Genomic DNA, 15142 nt, shown 5'->3' with positions numbered 1-15142 from the left:
TTCACAGCTCCAAGGAGCCAGGGCTTCCTGCCAAACACAATTTATTGCATTTCCAGAAGAACACAGCAGAGAAATCAAGTGTCCATACAGCACACACAAACCCTCTTCCAACACAGTTTTCCCAGGGTACGAGGGGAAGGGTTTGGGGAGAGGCAGGAAAAACCTCCAAGCAGCAGAAGGGTTCAGCGACGAGCCCAGACACCCCCTTTCCCACCTCCTTTCCTCCCCAGGGAGAGGCAGCCTTACAGAAGGAGTGGCTTGGGAAGGCCTGTGGTACCATCCCCATCCTGGGAACAAGCCCAGAGCCTGTTTTTTCCCAGGCGCAGCCTGTTGAGCGCTCACTCGCACAAGGGAAAGGCTGTGATCACTGAAAGGCTGTGGGAGAGAGGACGGCTCAAAAGCGAAGCGGGTGGGATGGGAGGCATCAGCCCTCACCGAGGACCTCCAGGGTCAGCCGGAGCCATGGGCTCTGGGACACAGTGAGACACACGTGGGAACTGCCAGTGCCTCCCGGTAGAGAAACTCCCACCTTGCCAGCTCATGGGTGCTCCAGGGTTACTGGAGAGGATCCTGACAAGCGTTTAACAGGAATAAGGATCCCAGGGTAGGAGTGGAGAGACAAGGACTAGGGTGCTGTACAGAAGCAGCGTGTCACCCCTGCTCACCGACAGCCTGGGCAGCTCTTGCTGCAGGAGCTGGGGATGCTGCTGCCTGGAGCTGTGGCAAAATCGCCCAGTGGTTTCTGGTGTTGGGGGATAGAAGGAATAAGCAGGAGGCACCTAAAAAGCTGGTACAGCAGAGAGTAGAGATTCTGTCCCATCACAGAGCCAAGAGTAATGCATTCAGTCCTTGGCTGCATCGGCTGTGTATGGCAGGACACCCAGACCCTGACATTAGAAGGACAGCAAGGAACCCATCGTACTTATGGAAAGACTCACACCACCTCCATGGGCACCCCGGGAGGAGGCCTGGCCCAGCTGGGCAGCACAGAGAGCAGCAACATCCATGCTGTAGCTCAGAGGGAGTCCGTTCGTTTGCGGGTAAACACAGCCGACATGGTCTTGACGATGCCACGGATCCCTGTACCCTTTTTCAGTGCCAGTTTGGTGTCTGGGATGCGCTTGGCCAGTCCATGGAAGACCATGAGGGCCCCATGATAAGCCTCAGCTGCAGAGACCTCATAGAAACCACAGTCTAAAGAGAGGGCGAGGAGCCGACCCTCCTCGCTGGACACCACCCGCTGGTGGTGCAAGTCCCGTTTGTTGCCCACAATGACGATGGGCACCTTCTCCTGGCTCTGCCCCTCCTTGGCTGCCTTGATGAACTGGATTTTAAGGGGCAGGATGTTGAAACTAGCACGGTCACAGATACTGTAGACCAGGACAAAGCTGTCTGCCCACTGGATTCGCTTCTCCTCTGAGGAGCCATCCTCTGTCTGCTCCTGGGGAAAGAGAAAAGGAAGGGCGTTTTTATCTGGCTCCCTTCCTCCACACCTACCTGCTAGAAGAGGGTGCAGCAATCCTAAGCCTAACAAACAGCAAAAGGGGAGAGAGAAAGAGGAGTACTGAAAAGGCAGAGTAGCACCTGGAAGACCTCACCAAGGGGGACAATTTGACCTTCAGCATCACTGTCCTCACCTCCTCACCCAGCTGCCAAGCACTGCAGGCTGTAGGTGAAAACAGCATGGGGACCTCAGAGCAGCATTTCCATTTCTCTAGCACAGTCCTGTCCTCACTCTGGGTTGGCAGTATTAGTGCTTCAGCTTCAGTGTCCTCAGTCACAGGACCATGGGCTACAGTGACTATTGCTACCCTGCCAGCAATGCTGCTGCCCCATGCTCGGCAGACGAAAAGGGTTTGATCACCTCTGATGTGTGAGCTTTGCTCAACTAGAGCTCCCAGCCTGTGGTTTCCCACAGGTAACTTTCAATAAAGCGTTTTTTGTCCCTGGAGTGGAAATGGGAGACAGGAGTGGAGTCCTCTCACCTGAGAATTGGGGGCATCCCAGATGTGGAAGAGAATTTCTCGGCCATCCACCGTCACGCTGTGGCTGTAGATGAATTCTGCCGCCCCCCCCCCAAAAAAAAAAAAAAAGTTATCCTCATGGTATCACCAGCTGCCACCCGGGACCTTTTGCACCCCAGAGAATCAGTTCTGGAGCAAAGAGATGGTTCAGCGAATAAATACAACCACTGAGCCTCTGGGAGAAGGCAAAGGCTCTGGAGAAAGGCAGGAGAGGATGGGCAGGAAGGAAATCCTGTGGGCAGAAGCAGGGCTGCCTCCTGACCCCAGTCCCTAATGGGAACCTGGCCTGGCACTCACCCATGTCTCCGTACTCCCCGATAAAGCGTCGGGTCAGGAAACGCACAGTCAGAGCTGCAGAGGGAAAGATAAGAATCACCAGAATAACCCTAAACCAGAAGAATTCTCCTTTCTAGATTCAAAGCAGAGTCAAGCACTATCCCCCTGTAAACTCCCAACAGCATGAACGGCTTCTGTTTTTCCCCTGGCCACCAGCAGTCTGTGAGCAGAGCAGAGGCACAGCATGACCCCACCGCATCAGCAAACTGCAGCTCAGTGGAAAATACCTTCCCTCGTCCCTCACCCGATGCCTACAAGGTTGTGCTCACCTTCCCTAGCTCAAATCACAAGGGCTCAGCCCCATCTCACCAGTTTGCTCCACAGGCTGCTCTCTGCAGCTGGTTCTCCAAACACTGATGCAGTTTGCAGCCTGGGAACCTCATGCTCCCAGCTCACCTGATTTCCCCACATTGTCCGCTCCCATAACAAGGACATTTGCTTCCATCTTCAGGGCAGTGGGGCTAGGCACCTCCATGAGGGCAGGGTGGTCGGGGGTGAAGCTGGTGCTCCGGCGCAGAGGCAGCCGGAGCCCCATTCCGAGCGTGGCCGTGGCTCTCCAGCAGTCCCAGCAGTGTGTGTACAACTCCTCTCGGCACAGCCAGACAGTCCAGTGCTTCCCACGGCACCCAGGGGACCCGCGAGGACCATACCCCTCCCCGCAGCCGCAGGGGCGGTGCAGAGGGAACTGCAGACAGCCGGATGAAAAACTTTGTCATCGCTCAGGCTGTCCTGAACATACGTCAGTGCCTGGAGCCGGCCGTGCCAGCCCCCAGCGCAGCAGGCGGCCGGGAAGCTCCGGCTGTCTGCACCAGCTGCTCTGCAAACTGCATCCCAGGAGGTGCCCACGCCTGCACCTCGAGCACTTTGCCCCTTGGCAGCGCCACGTAGCCCCTTGTCCCTTCCCCATGGCGACCGTGGGAATGCCCGCGAGGAGTGGAGGAGTGTCTGACAAGTGCTGGAGAGTCTCGTCAGGGACGGAGCACCTCATGAGAGATGGAGCCCCTTGTAAGTGACTCTCCAGCACCTCACGGGGTTGGGGAACATTGTTTCACGAGAGATGGAGCATCTCACGACTGACGGAGCGTTGTCCCACACGTGATGAAGCACCGCACGAGGGATAGAGTCCCTTGTGAGTGATGGAGCATCCTACGAACGATAGAACATCTCCCAAGTGATGGAGCATCTCTGGAGCGACGGAGCTCGTCGGGAGCACCCACCGCTTGCCCGGACCCGCCGCACAGCCCCCGCAGCCCTCCCGCATCCCCGTTCCCCCCCCCGGCCGCTCTCTCCCGGGTGCTGCCTGGGGGTTGGCGAGGACCGGCCGCCCGACCCCGCCGCATCCTCCCTTCCCGCTCTCCCTCCCTCCCTCCCTCCTTCCTCTGCCCGGGCGGAGCCTTTGACGCCATCGCGGGGCGCCCGGCGCGGCCATGGCGGCGGAGGGGGCTGCGGTGCGGGTGGCGGTGCGGGTGCGGCCGCTGCTGCCCCGGGAGGCGCTGCGGGGGCACCGGCCCTGCCTGCGGAGCGATGCCGCCACCGGCGAGGTGTCGCTGGGCCGCCGCCGGTTCCGCTTCGCCGCCGTGCTGCCCGAGGCGGCGGGGCAGGCGGCCGTGTACCGGGCCTGCGTCCAGCCGCTGCTGCGCGCCTTCTTCCGCGGCTTCAACGCCACCGTCTTCGCCTACGGGCAGACGGGCTCCGGCAAGACCTACACCATCGGGGAGGCCAGCGTCGGTGAGTCGCGCCAGGACCGGCAGCGCCGCGCCCGCCAGCATCCCTGTTCCTCCAGCATCCCTGCTCCGCTAGCATCCCTGCCCCGCCAGCATCCCTGCCCCGCCAGCATCCCTGCCCCGCCAGCATTCCTGCTCCGCCAGCATCCCTGCTCCGCCAGCATCTCTGTCCCTCCAGCATTCCCACCACTCCCAGCTCTCCCTAGCAGTCCCACACTGCACCTTCTTCCATCCCCACCTCCTTCCATCCCCAGCCAAGCCACCACCACCACCATCATCCCATCCATCTCTCCCAACCCTCCAGCCTTACCATCCACTCCCATTTCAGCACCTGTCTAAACCCTACAGCATCATTATCTCCATCACTTCCAGCATCACTGTCCTAACCAACCCTTCCACCCTGTTAGCCCCCACCAGCCCAACCCCACTCCTGTACCACCCCTCCCCATCCTTTCCCTCCAGCAGCCTTTCCTTCTCTCCACCCATGCTGCTGTAACCACCCTCCAAGGAAATCACCTTTGAGATCACAGCATGTAGGGTTTCTCCTTTTCCACTGCAGGACCTGGTCCTCCACCTGCTCTGGAGGTGGTGGTGATCTTCCTAGGTCCTGAAATAAACCTGAAGGAGAGTGAGGTTTGCAGGGGTTAATCCTGTTAGTTTGTTTATGGGAAGAAATTGGGGAAAGAGAAAAACTTTTCATCCTGGTTTAGTAGCATTGTGATCTCTTTCAGAGGACATACAGTAAATGTTTCAGTCAGCTTTAGTTAATTGCATAGTTTGTAAACATTGAATTGTTTCCATACTTTCAGTCTACCTCCGTTATCATTGCACCAGATTTGGGAATCACCTTTTTACACAGCTGTTGGAGAAAAAAGGGAAACCATTTTAAACTCAGACAGCAGAGTGCTGCTTGCAGGCTGCAAGCACAAAAAAAAGCTTCTCAGAGAAGGGAAAAGTTGTGGAGTCATGCTGGCTTCAAAGGACAGCACACTATAGCTGCAGGCATGGTATTTGCTACGTTCTAAAATGCTAAGGAGCATTCTTGAGCCTTCTTGAGGAAGGACTGGAAATGAGCAGCTTTGCTGGAATCCAGCACGGCAGTGGGATAGGATTTGCCCAAAGGTCCTGTGGGATGTTTAACCCGGGCTGTGAGGGCTGAGCTGTGGGAGGGTTGTGAGGTTGCTCCTTTCCAGCTGACGTATGCTGCTGGCAGGCTTCTGTCCATGGCTCTGTCCCCAGACATTCCCTGCTCCCTGTGACCCTGTGCCTCTCTTTGCCAGCTTCCATCAATGAAGATGAGCAGGGCATCATCCCACGAGCCATGGCCGAGGCCTTCAGGCTCATCGATGAGAATGACCTGATCGACTACACGGTACGAGTGTCCTACCTGGAAGTGTACAAGGAGGAGTTTCGGGACTTGCTGCAGGTGGATACAGCCAGCAAAGACATCCAGATCCGGGAGGATGACAAGGGGAACATTGGTATGTGTAGCTGCGCACAGGCTCCTTTTCTCCCCATGTCAGGGGCCAGGGCTGGGTTATCTATCTCTGAAGAGAGAGCCAGGTCTTCTCCCTCCATCCCTTTGTCCATCTCCTGCAGCAGACTGCTGTGCTTAGTGCTGGAAGCTGGTCTGTGCACGGCACAGTATGAGCAGGGTGACAGAACCAGGTGTGCAGAGGAGCTGCAACCTTGGGCAGCCCATCCCTCCCAAGCACAGCTCCCTTTGCTTTGCAGTGCTCTGCGGTGTGAAGGAGTCGGAAGTGGAAGGGCTGGACGAGGTGCTGAGCCTGCTGGAGATGGGGAACACAGCCAAGCACACGGGAGCTACCCACATCAACAGGCAGTCGAGCCGCTCGCACACCATCTTCACGGTGACCATGGAGCAGCGGCGTGGGGCTGGACGCCTCCCCCTGCACCACCGCCCGCCCTCCGTCCCCGCCGCCGGACAGGTCCTGGTCTCCAAGTTTCACTTTGTGGACCTGGCAGGCTCAGAGCGAATTGTGAAGACAGGAAACACAGGGGAGAGACTAAAGGAGAGTATCCAGATCAACTGTGGCCTCCTGGCCTTGGGCAACGTCATCAGTGCCTTGGGAGATCCTCGGAGAAAGACCACCCACATCCCATACAGGGACTCCAAAATCACCAGGTACCGCAGAGACCAGGACACCCCATGTCTTATGGGCTCATTTTACAGGTTTACCCTCTCTGCAGGTTTTCATTTAAGGAAGCTTGAGGAGCAATGAGGCCAGGATAGAAATGACAGTAGCTCATTGCAGCGCTGGCGAAGACAAGGCTTGTATGAGTCATGCTGCTGAAGCCGAGATGGGGTGCCACTGTGGGTTTTCCTATGCTTCCTGCCTGGCAGGGAATAAAAAAAGCTTCCCGTAGGCTTGTTTGATGGCCTGCAGTTAGTTCTCAGCTCAAGCAGGTGGTCTTTGCAATCTCTAGCAGGATCCCTTGCAGCACGTGCCTAGCTAGCAGTGATCACAGTCGGGGAGCCTCAGGAATTATTCAGATGGAAACTTGCCACGGTGCAAACTGTAAATTCTCCGCTTACTGATTCCACTCACCTCACTAGTGCCAAACCAACTACTGAACAAGAATATTGTTTTCCTTAAGCTTAACTTCTGAAAAAGATTGAAAACCTTCTGATTCCTGTGTTATTTTTGTATTTCAGCTATTATTATCACTGTGCTCTTCCCTAGGATCCTGAAAGACTCTCTGGGGGGGAACGCCCAGACTGTGATGATAGCCTGTGTCAGCCCATCCTCCTCCGATTTCGACGAGAGCCTCAACACACTGAATTACGCCAACCGGGCTCAGAACATCCAGAACAAGGCGGTGGTGAACTGCCGCAAGGAGACGGAGCACATTGAGGAGCTTCACCTGCAGATAAAGAACCTGCAGAAGGCGCTGGAGCAGCGGCAGCGCTCCGAGACCCGCATCATCAACCGCTCAGGCAGCGCCAAGCGCTGCGCGCCCGACCCCACGGCGCGGCTGCTGGCAGAGTGCGCCCATTACCGCACCTGCACCGACGCCGCGTACCGGCTGCTGATGGAGCTCCAGGAGGACAGTAACCTGACAGTGGAGCAGATCCTGCGGGTCAAGGAGTGGCTGTGCACCGTGGAGAGCGAGAGGAGTGAGCTGACCTCGGCCGGGCTGGACAGCGGCATTGAGAGCACCTCCATGGAGGACCAAAGCGCTGAGGCACAAAGTTCAAAGCTGGCAAAAGCCCAGGTAACAGTTGGGGTGTTGCAGCTCTGAGGTTGGGTTCATCTGGCGGCCACTGGAGGCAGCAGCCCCAGTGTGGCATGATGGAAGGGTCAGGAGAGAGAGAGGAGGAGAAGAATCCTATCCAGGAGGCCACAGGGAGGCAGAAAGACATGGTCGTCCCGGCAGGCAGGAAGAAGTTGGACTCAGCTGCAGCTGAGAGATTTATTTTGCAGGAAAAATCTGGGTCTGCAGAGCTGCTATGCCCTTGCAGAGTCCAGCATGGGAAGGGAAGGGCAAAGGTGGATGCTGACGCTGCCTCTCGTGTATTTTGGGGAGCAGGTGAACACTGAGAAGAAATGTGAGTCCGTCAAAGATGAGCAGGTGGCCAAACTGCAGAGGCAAGTGGAGCGCCTGGAGGAGGAGAACCGTGATTTCCTGGCTGCCCTGGAGGATGCCATGGAGCAGTATAAGCTGCAGGTATTTCTGGGCTCTGCTCTCTTCGTAAGGACCTGCCCCACTCCTCCTTGTCCTACCCAGAGAAGCCCAGCCCAGCTTTCAGGTTCCTCTGTAGCAGGTCCGAAATCAACATGTATATAACCACATTTTTCTCATTGTTTCCTAGAGTGACAAACTGCAGGAGCAGCAGGATAAGATCTCAGAGCTGCATGTGCGCTTGGAGATGGCAATGCCAAACCTGTGTGTGCCAGGACTGCTGGAAAACCTTCACCTGGTGACTGCCAGCCAGAGACCTCACACGGCCCCACTGGATGCTGCCTCATCCCACGGCCTTGGTGGGGTTCTCTCAGGGCTCCTTCCTGAGCAGAGTGGAAGATCCCTTTGCAGGAAGGTGAGGGCACAAGGCTGTGCTGTTTAAGAACTGCTGCCTCTTCATTTGGCTGCTCTCCACTGCAGGAATTGCTTTTTCACTGCTGTTGAACGTGACCCTTGTCAGAAGTGTAGTCCAGAGGACTGCACTCCATGTTCAAATCCGGGGAGTTTCACAACTCTGGCAAAAACAGCCCAGCTTCAATAGTGAGGCTTTTACTTTGATGTTATGGGTGAGTCCCAGAATTGCTCAGTGTCTGAGCAGCGGAAGGCAGGAGGGCAGGAAGCTGGGTCTGGCAACACACCAGTGCTACTGAAAATAGGCTCAACTCCATTTTTTTGCTTCTCTTTGTGTCTAGCAGTGATGCCCAGCTAGGAGCTGCTTTTTCTGACACTGGCTCTCATGCAGCATGTTTCCTTTCTTTCCAATTCCATGCCCCAGCAACTCAACAGCAACTTCTCCTTCCAGGAGGAGGAGCTGGCAGGATGGCACCCGAACCACACACAATGCCTGACTGGTGATCCTGAGGTCAGAGATGTGGTGCTGAGGAGGGAGCTCAGCCAGGACTCAGAGAAGCCATCAGAGTTGTCCTCAGGAGAGGAGGTGGAATGGGAACAGAAGCGGTCCCTGTCCCAGCGCCGGTGAGTTGGGGCTGTCCCAGCCCTGTGCAGTGCCCTGTCAGTTGTGTGACAGGCTGTCCCACCACTGCAGCTCAGCTCTCACATCTGAGAGCAAATGCTGCCTGTGGGGTCAGTGATTCTGCTGAGATATTTTACTGCTCCCTAGGGAGCTAATTACTGTCTTTCCTGACCACAGCTACTGTTTTCATCTCCTTCTGAAGTCTGTAGATCATAAGGGTCCTTACTGGGAACAGCTGTAGCAATGCCCAGACCAAACTGATTAATTTGCTGCTTTTTCTAGAAATGGGATCCAAAATTGGAGCAAGAAAGAGATTTGCATGTTGAGTGAGGAGCCAAGTAGAGGCAATGCCCACTCGATTCAGGAGGAGCAGCTGGAGCTGTCAAAAGGCAAGTAGCAACCATAGGTTGTTGGGCAGTCTCCTGCAGGCTGCTGGGTACTTCGTTGGGTGCTCTTGATGTCCCACCTGGATAATCCCAGAGGACAAAACTGGAGCAGATGACAGTCCAGCTGCTTTTGTTAAGGAGAAACTTGAACTCCTGAGGTTAGGAGTTCTGGCAAGAGTGTGTGTTTTGGTGGAAGCTGCAGGTGACTCTGGGCGATGCTGTGCCAGACTCTGGCTACAGATGTGAGATCGGATTGTCCTGTCACCCAACTACTAAGATGAGGCCTTCCTTACCTGGGAATCTGTGTTGCAGAGGTCTGTGGGAAGCGGGAACCGCTGGTCAGTTACTGGGAGCGCCTGTCAGGAAAGGACTCTGAGTGGAGGCTGGTGCAAGCACAGCAGAAGATCCGAGAGCTGGCGATCAACATCCGCATGAAGGAGGAGCTGATCACAGAGCTCATTAAGACAGGTACAGAGCTACTGGCCGGAAAATGCACCCCTTTCCCATGAAATGGCCTCCTAGTTATGATGTGTGGTCTGTGCTTCCATCCTCATCTTCCTTCGTTGCTTGTGCTCAGCCCCTTCTCCTGTAGATAGCGGAGCCCTGTTTCTCCCTTGCTCTAGCTGACAGAAACCCTTCCCACTAGTTTCTCCCTTCCATGGAGTGGCTGAGGGAAAGGGAGCAGTTGGTCTCTGTAGCCAGAAATACTTGGAGGGAGAGAGAGGAAAGGTGAGGATCCTGGCTGTGAGGGAGGGGACTGTGTTGCAGGCAAGGACGCCCAGGCTCTGAACAGGCAGTACAGCCAGAAGATCGGCGAGCTGGAGCAGGAAGCAGAGCAGGTGCGGGCAGAGCTGAGTGACAGCCAGAAGCAGCTCCAGGAGCTGGAGGGCAAGGAGCCGTGGGACCCTGGGGAGAAGCGCAAGCTGCAGGAGTACCGCACACGTGTGGCGGCCGCGCAGAGCAAGGCACAGGTGAGTGGGAAGAGCTCTGGCCACTCAAGAGCGAGCGGGGGCAGATTGGGGGCACCTCTGCAAAGGGCACGGGGGAGGTGCCGAGGCCAAGGGCAGCTTTCCCCTCTGGCAGGTTCTGTGCAAGAAGAAGCAGGCGACAGAGAGGCTGGTGTCGCTCTCGGCCCAGAGCGAGAAGCGGGTGCAGGAGCTGGAGAGGAACATCCAGCTGATGCGGCGGCAGCAGGGGCAGCTGCAGCGGCGGCTGCGGGAGGAGAGCGAGCAGAAACGGCGGCTGGAGACAGAGGTGAACAAGGGACAGCACCGAGTCAAGGTAGGAATGGGCAGGGGCAGCTGTGCCACTGTGGTATTTGTGAGGTTGGCGATGGGGGGGCTCTGCAAGCTGGTAGCTCTGATGGGGTCTCAGAGCATGGAGATGGAGAGAGAATATCCAAAGAGCTAGAGGAGAACATAACCTGTCCCTCAGCCCCTGGCTGTAGGGCAAACATCTTCTGCTCCCTCCATGCTCATGGCTGCTCTTTCACACCCAGGAACTGGAACTGAAGCACGAGCAGCACCAAAAAATCCTGCGCATCAAAACTGAGGAAATTGCGGCTTTCCAGAGGAAGCGGCGGAGCGGCAGCAACGGTTCCGTGATCAGCCTGGAGCAGCAGCAGGTACAGAGCGAGTCTGCCTCCTCTTTCCTGCTCAGAGGGGATGCTTGGCAGACTGTAGGCTGACAGGGGAGATCTGAAAACAGGGACCTCAGCCCATCCTGCCCTTGAGGAGGACAGCCCATACTGTCACTTGCATCTAGTAGCAGAAGACTTAGATCTTGGAGCTGGAAGGATAAAACCAGCCAAGTCTGTGCTGTCAGTAGCAGAGATGGAATCGAGACTCTCATTCTGGTCTCGACCCCATTGCTCTTAGCAGTCCTGTGCACTGCTGCTGCTATCTGCACACACACACACACACGTGCCTTTTACCTCTCTCTCCATCAGAAAATTGAGGAACAGAAGAAGTGGCTGGACATGGAGATGGATAAAGTTCTTGAGCAGCGCCGAGCCCTGGATGAGCTGGAAGATGAGCTGAGGAAGCGGGAAGCTATCGTGGCCAAAAAGGAAGCCCTGCTGCAGGAAAAGAGTGGCCTGGAAAGTAAACGACTGCGCTCCAGCCAGGTAGGACAAGAGTGACACCCCAACCCCTTGCTTGATTTCCAGCAGAGGTGGAGGCTGGAAAACCTGGGTGCTATCTTGGTTACAGCAGAGGGCTGCAGGCCAGGACAAAGTGTTGTTGGGAAGTGAGTGGAAATCTGCCTCTATGTAACAGCCTGTTTGTGCTGTGCCTCTGAGCTAGTTGGTTTGTTAGCCTTTAGCTTATGACTGTGGGGTCACTTGACCTACAGAGAAAGGGCCTGAGGGCCTGACTTGCCTTTAGAGCAGATCCCCTTGTGCTGCAGGCCCTCACAGATGACATAGTGCGCGTGTCCAGCCGCCTGGAGCACCTGGAGAAGGAACTGACTGAGAAGAACGGGCAGCTGCGTCACGGCAGTGCCCACGACCAGCAGCAGATCCGCCAGGAGATCAACAGCCTGCGCCAGGAGAAGGACCAGCTGCTCAAACAGAGGCTGGAGCTCGACAACAAGCTGCGTCATGGCACCTTGCTGTCCCCAGAGGTACCTCTGCTTGGGCTGGGCCACTCTGCTTGCAACAGCGTGAGGTAGCACGAGAGAAGTAAAGACCAGAGCACAGGGTTGTTGGCAAATGTTTCCTCACATCCCCAAACTGTGCATATCCCAGCTTCTCACTGGCGCTATTGAGATGACAGAGAAGGTTGGGGCAGGGTGAGACAGAGCAAACCCTTTGCTCCCTATTAACTGCAGCTCTGCCTTGGCAGGAGGAACGGATCTTGTTCCAGCTGGATGAGGCAATCGAGGCTCTGGATGCAGCCATCGAGTACAAGAATGAGTCCATCACTTGCAGGCAACGAGTCCTGCGGGCCTCAGCCAGCCTGCTGTCCCAGTGTGAGATGAACCTCATGGCCAAGCTCAGCTACCTCTCCTCCTCCGAGACCCGAGCTCTGCTCTGCAAGTACTTTGACAAGGTGGGAAACAAATGCCCTCTGTGCTGGTGGGAGCTGTAGTTAATTTATTGGCTATTACTGATTAAATTATTAGCCAGCCAGAACACACAAGTAATATAACATGGCTTGAAAGGAATTGTTAACAGAAATGATGATCTGACCAAAATCTTTGTTTTCCTCAGTTTCAAGCTTTCTCCCTGCCTCCTACTGTAGTTTTGCCCTGTAAAGTCAGGCCACAAAGCCACAGCACCATGACCCTCAGCTGGGAGAGGGGCTTAACTAATCGTAGGATGCATGGATCCCTGCAGTGGCTCTGCCACATCAGTGCAGCCACACCTTGCTCTTCCCTCCACGAGGCAGCTCTGACATCCCAGCACTACTAACCTTTGTAAGCTGTACCAAAAAACTAACTTGATCGGGGCTCAGTGGGGCAGGAGATCTTCCGGGGTGCTGAAGGAGCTGAAGTATTCCTTGCTCTTGGGCCCTGGCCAGGTGGTGACCCTGCGAGAGGATCAGCACAGGCAGCACATTGCCTTCTCGGAGCTGGAGATGCAGCTGGAGGAGCAGCAGCAGCTGGTGTACTGGCTGGAGGCGGCCGTGGAGCGCCAGCGCCTGGAGATGGACCGGCAGCTCACCCTGCAGCAGAAGGAGCACGAGCAGAACATGCAGTTACTGCTGCAGCAGAGCCGTGGTAACCCCTCAGCCCCCAACATTGGCAGCAGTGCCACTGCTTTTGTCTCTCAGGGGTCTTGCATGCTGAAGTGGCCTTGTTTTTTCTTGAAGAGCACATGGATGAGGGGCTGGCCAGCAGCAGGCTGCAGTATGAGGCAAGGATTCAGGTGCTGGAAAAGGAGCTGAGCCGTTACATGTGGGCAAACCAGGAGCTGAACCAGAGACTGAGTAACATGAACCTCCATCCTGGACAGGCCAAAGGTGAGAGGAAACCCAGGTTGGGGCTTTGCTGTTCCTGCCAAGTTAAAAGGGAGTTCCAATTCCCATCCCAAAAGCTTGGAGCAGTGAGGGTACAGGTCTTTCAGCAAGTGCTCTACAGGCACCAGTTCTGATGAGGAAAGTAGAGATCCTGATACTCACCTCGCTGTACCCTCAATTTTTCCCAGCAGGGATGGAGAGAAGCATTCATGGGGCTGGGGACAGAGCTGCCCCTGTGCTCGGGACCTGTGAGGAATCCAGCCCTGGGGAACAGCCCGTGCCTCTGGCTGTCACTGAAGAGAGCCATCGGGTCAGGGAGGAGAGCAGGGACCTGGTGCACGCCCCTTTGCCCTCCACATGGAGACGTTCCTCCCTGCCCAACGACAGCCCCGGGGACCTCCGGCAGAGGGATGTGGAGCACTTGCTGAGGGCGGGGCAGCCCCACGAGCTGCACCCACCCCGGAGCCTCGCTCCTGCTTCCAAGCCCCGCCGGGAACTGCGCAGAGCCAGCCTGAACATGAGCCCAGTGCCTCACCACCCAGCCATGATTGACGTGAGGAAAAACCCCCTCTAGACACCGGCTTAACATCCACCTGGCACAGGGCAGGGAGGAGCAGGTAGTGCTGACATAGCTTGAGTGCCTTCCTGCCCCACAAGCCAGCCTGGCTCCAACCCTGTTCCATTTCAGAGGCCTGAGGAAAAGAAAGGTGACCTTTCATCACAAGCATGTAAGGTGGGAGCACCAGCCTGCACTCTCCATGTTGCTGCCAGTCCAGACAGCACTGACAGGACACTTTGCCCCTGCAGCAGCTGAAACACTGTGAAGCAGGATACACCCTCCACCCTGGCCTCTTAACACTAAAAACTTGTTTACAATTTGGAAACTGCTGCTGCAGGGCTTGCTCAGCCCTGGCAGCCTTGGAGGGGGATGCTCTGCAGTCCTGCAGAACTTGTACATTCATTTTTTTTGTAGTAACTTGGAGTTTTTTATATTTCTACTATAACTTTTTTAATAAAGCAGAGTGAGTTTTATGAAGCAGTCACTTGGCATAGGGTCCACTGGTCACTTACTCCAGGTACACAAGAAAAGAGCTTTATTTTAATCTCACTGCATGGGAACTCAGCTGCTCTCAAAGTGTTGCCTTAAGGTTTGAAGATCTGCTTTAAGTGCTCCCTACTAGCGGTGGCTTCCTACATTAAGTTGCCACAGGAAAAGCATCTCCAGCCACCAGCAGAATTGTCTGAAACATCCAGGATAAAAGTAACTCTGGTTCTGTTTTCCTGTTGCAGACTATAAGCTGCTTTAAGCAGTGTTTTTATATTCCTGGGAGAACTTCCAGTATGGATATAAGGGTGACTGACAGCTCAGGAAGGGGGACATAAGTTTAATTCTGGCAGAGCAAGAAATGAAAGCCCAGGTATTTGCTTTAAGAAGGGCAAGGGAGAAGGGCAGCTTGGCCACCTGACCCCAAAAAGCAAGCAACTGCTTCAGCCTGAAATCATGAGGCACACAGCTACCACAACCCCCACTTGAGGAGTAACATACCAAGAAAAAAGCCAGCATCTGATGTAGGAACCACCTTCTGATCTTCCTCCTTGCTAGTAGTGTGGCAGTAAGGGGGGGGGGGTATTACTGGGGGCTCTGGGTGTGGCTGAGTTGCACAAGATTAAGTTCAGAGACTTTATTTTCTGCCATTGAAACAAAAATCTTCAATAGGGAAAATAGGAGTCCATCCTACCTGGAAGTAAATAGTAGATTTGGATCTCCATGCCTGTGTATCAGTCCACCTCCTTGAAGCAGATGCACCTCTCTCAGAAGCAAAATAACCACTAGTGAGTACCCGCTTCCTCCCTTCTTTGCAGAGGGAAACTGACAGTTTTCCCCACCAGAGAGTGTTCCCAGGAAACAAGCTCCATTCAATCCCATCTAACCCCTTAAAGCCACCTAACAAACCTCAGCATTGCTATGCCTGGTTTTAGGATGACCTCACATTACCTTCATAGCTCTCCACTTCCTGTGCATTCAGTAGACACA

General features: G+C 55.4%; 2 protein-coding genes across 6 annotated transcripts; one reads left to right on the top strand and one right to left on the bottom strand.

Annotated features, from left to right (window-relative positions):
• Positions 1 to 24: 24 nt before the first annotated feature.
• LOC114001210 (ras-related and estrogen-regulated growth inhibitor-like protein) lies at positions 25 to 3545 on the bottom strand. Its single transcript, XM_027746200.2, has 4 exons — positions 2757 to 3545; positions 2322 to 2375; positions 1986 to 2062; positions 25 to 1441 (listed from the first exon to the last, which is right to left on the bottom strand). Exons 1-4 carry the CDS (start codon positions 2893 to 2895, stop codon positions 1016 to 1018), a joined length of 696 nt encoding a protein of 231 aa, XP_027602001.1. The 5' UTR covers positions 2896 to 3545; the 3' UTR covers positions 25 to 1015.
• On the top strand, positions 3167 to 14194 carry KIF7 (kinesin family member 7). 5 transcript variants are annotated; one of them, XM_039381711.1, is made up of 19 exons: positions 3169 to 4088; positions 5365 to 5565; positions 5819 to 6230; positions 6790 to 7321; positions 7637 to 7774; positions 7920 to 8144; positions 8565 to 8764; positions 9045 to 9151; positions 9461 to 9616; positions 9917 to 10119; positions 10232 to 10429; positions 10647 to 10772; positions 11097 to 11273; positions 11555 to 11770; positions 11992 to 12198; positions 12670 to 12868; positions 12961 to 13110; positions 13296 to 13724; positions 13796 to 14194. In XM_039381711.1, exons 1-18 carry the CDS (start codon positions 3788 to 3790, stop codon positions 13679 to 13681), a joined length of 4134 nt encoding a protein of 1377 aa, XP_039237645.1. In that variant the 5' UTR covers positions 3169 to 3787; the 3' UTR covers positions 13682 to 13724; positions 13796 to 14194. The 5 variants fall into 5 exon arrangements, with proteins under 5 accessions (XP_039237648.1, XP_039237645.1, XP_027601963.1 ...); XM_027746162.2 differs by having other exon boundaries at positions 13296 to 14191; XM_039381713.1 differs by having other exon boundaries at positions 8592 to 8764; positions 13296 to 14189.
• Positions 14195 to 15142: the final 948 nt, after the last annotated feature.

Source organism: Pipra filicauda, unplaced genomic scaffold (genome assembly GCF_003945595.2).
Source record: "Pipra filicauda isolate LSUMZ 115617 unplaced genomic scaffold, ASM394559v2 scaffold238_size1193820_pilon, whole genome shotgun sequence".
Taxonomy (NCBI): domain Eukaryota; kingdom Metazoa; phylum Chordata; class Aves; order Passeriformes; family Pipridae; genus Pipra; species Pipra filicauda.
This window is presented reverse-complemented; position numbering and strand designations above follow the sequence as displayed.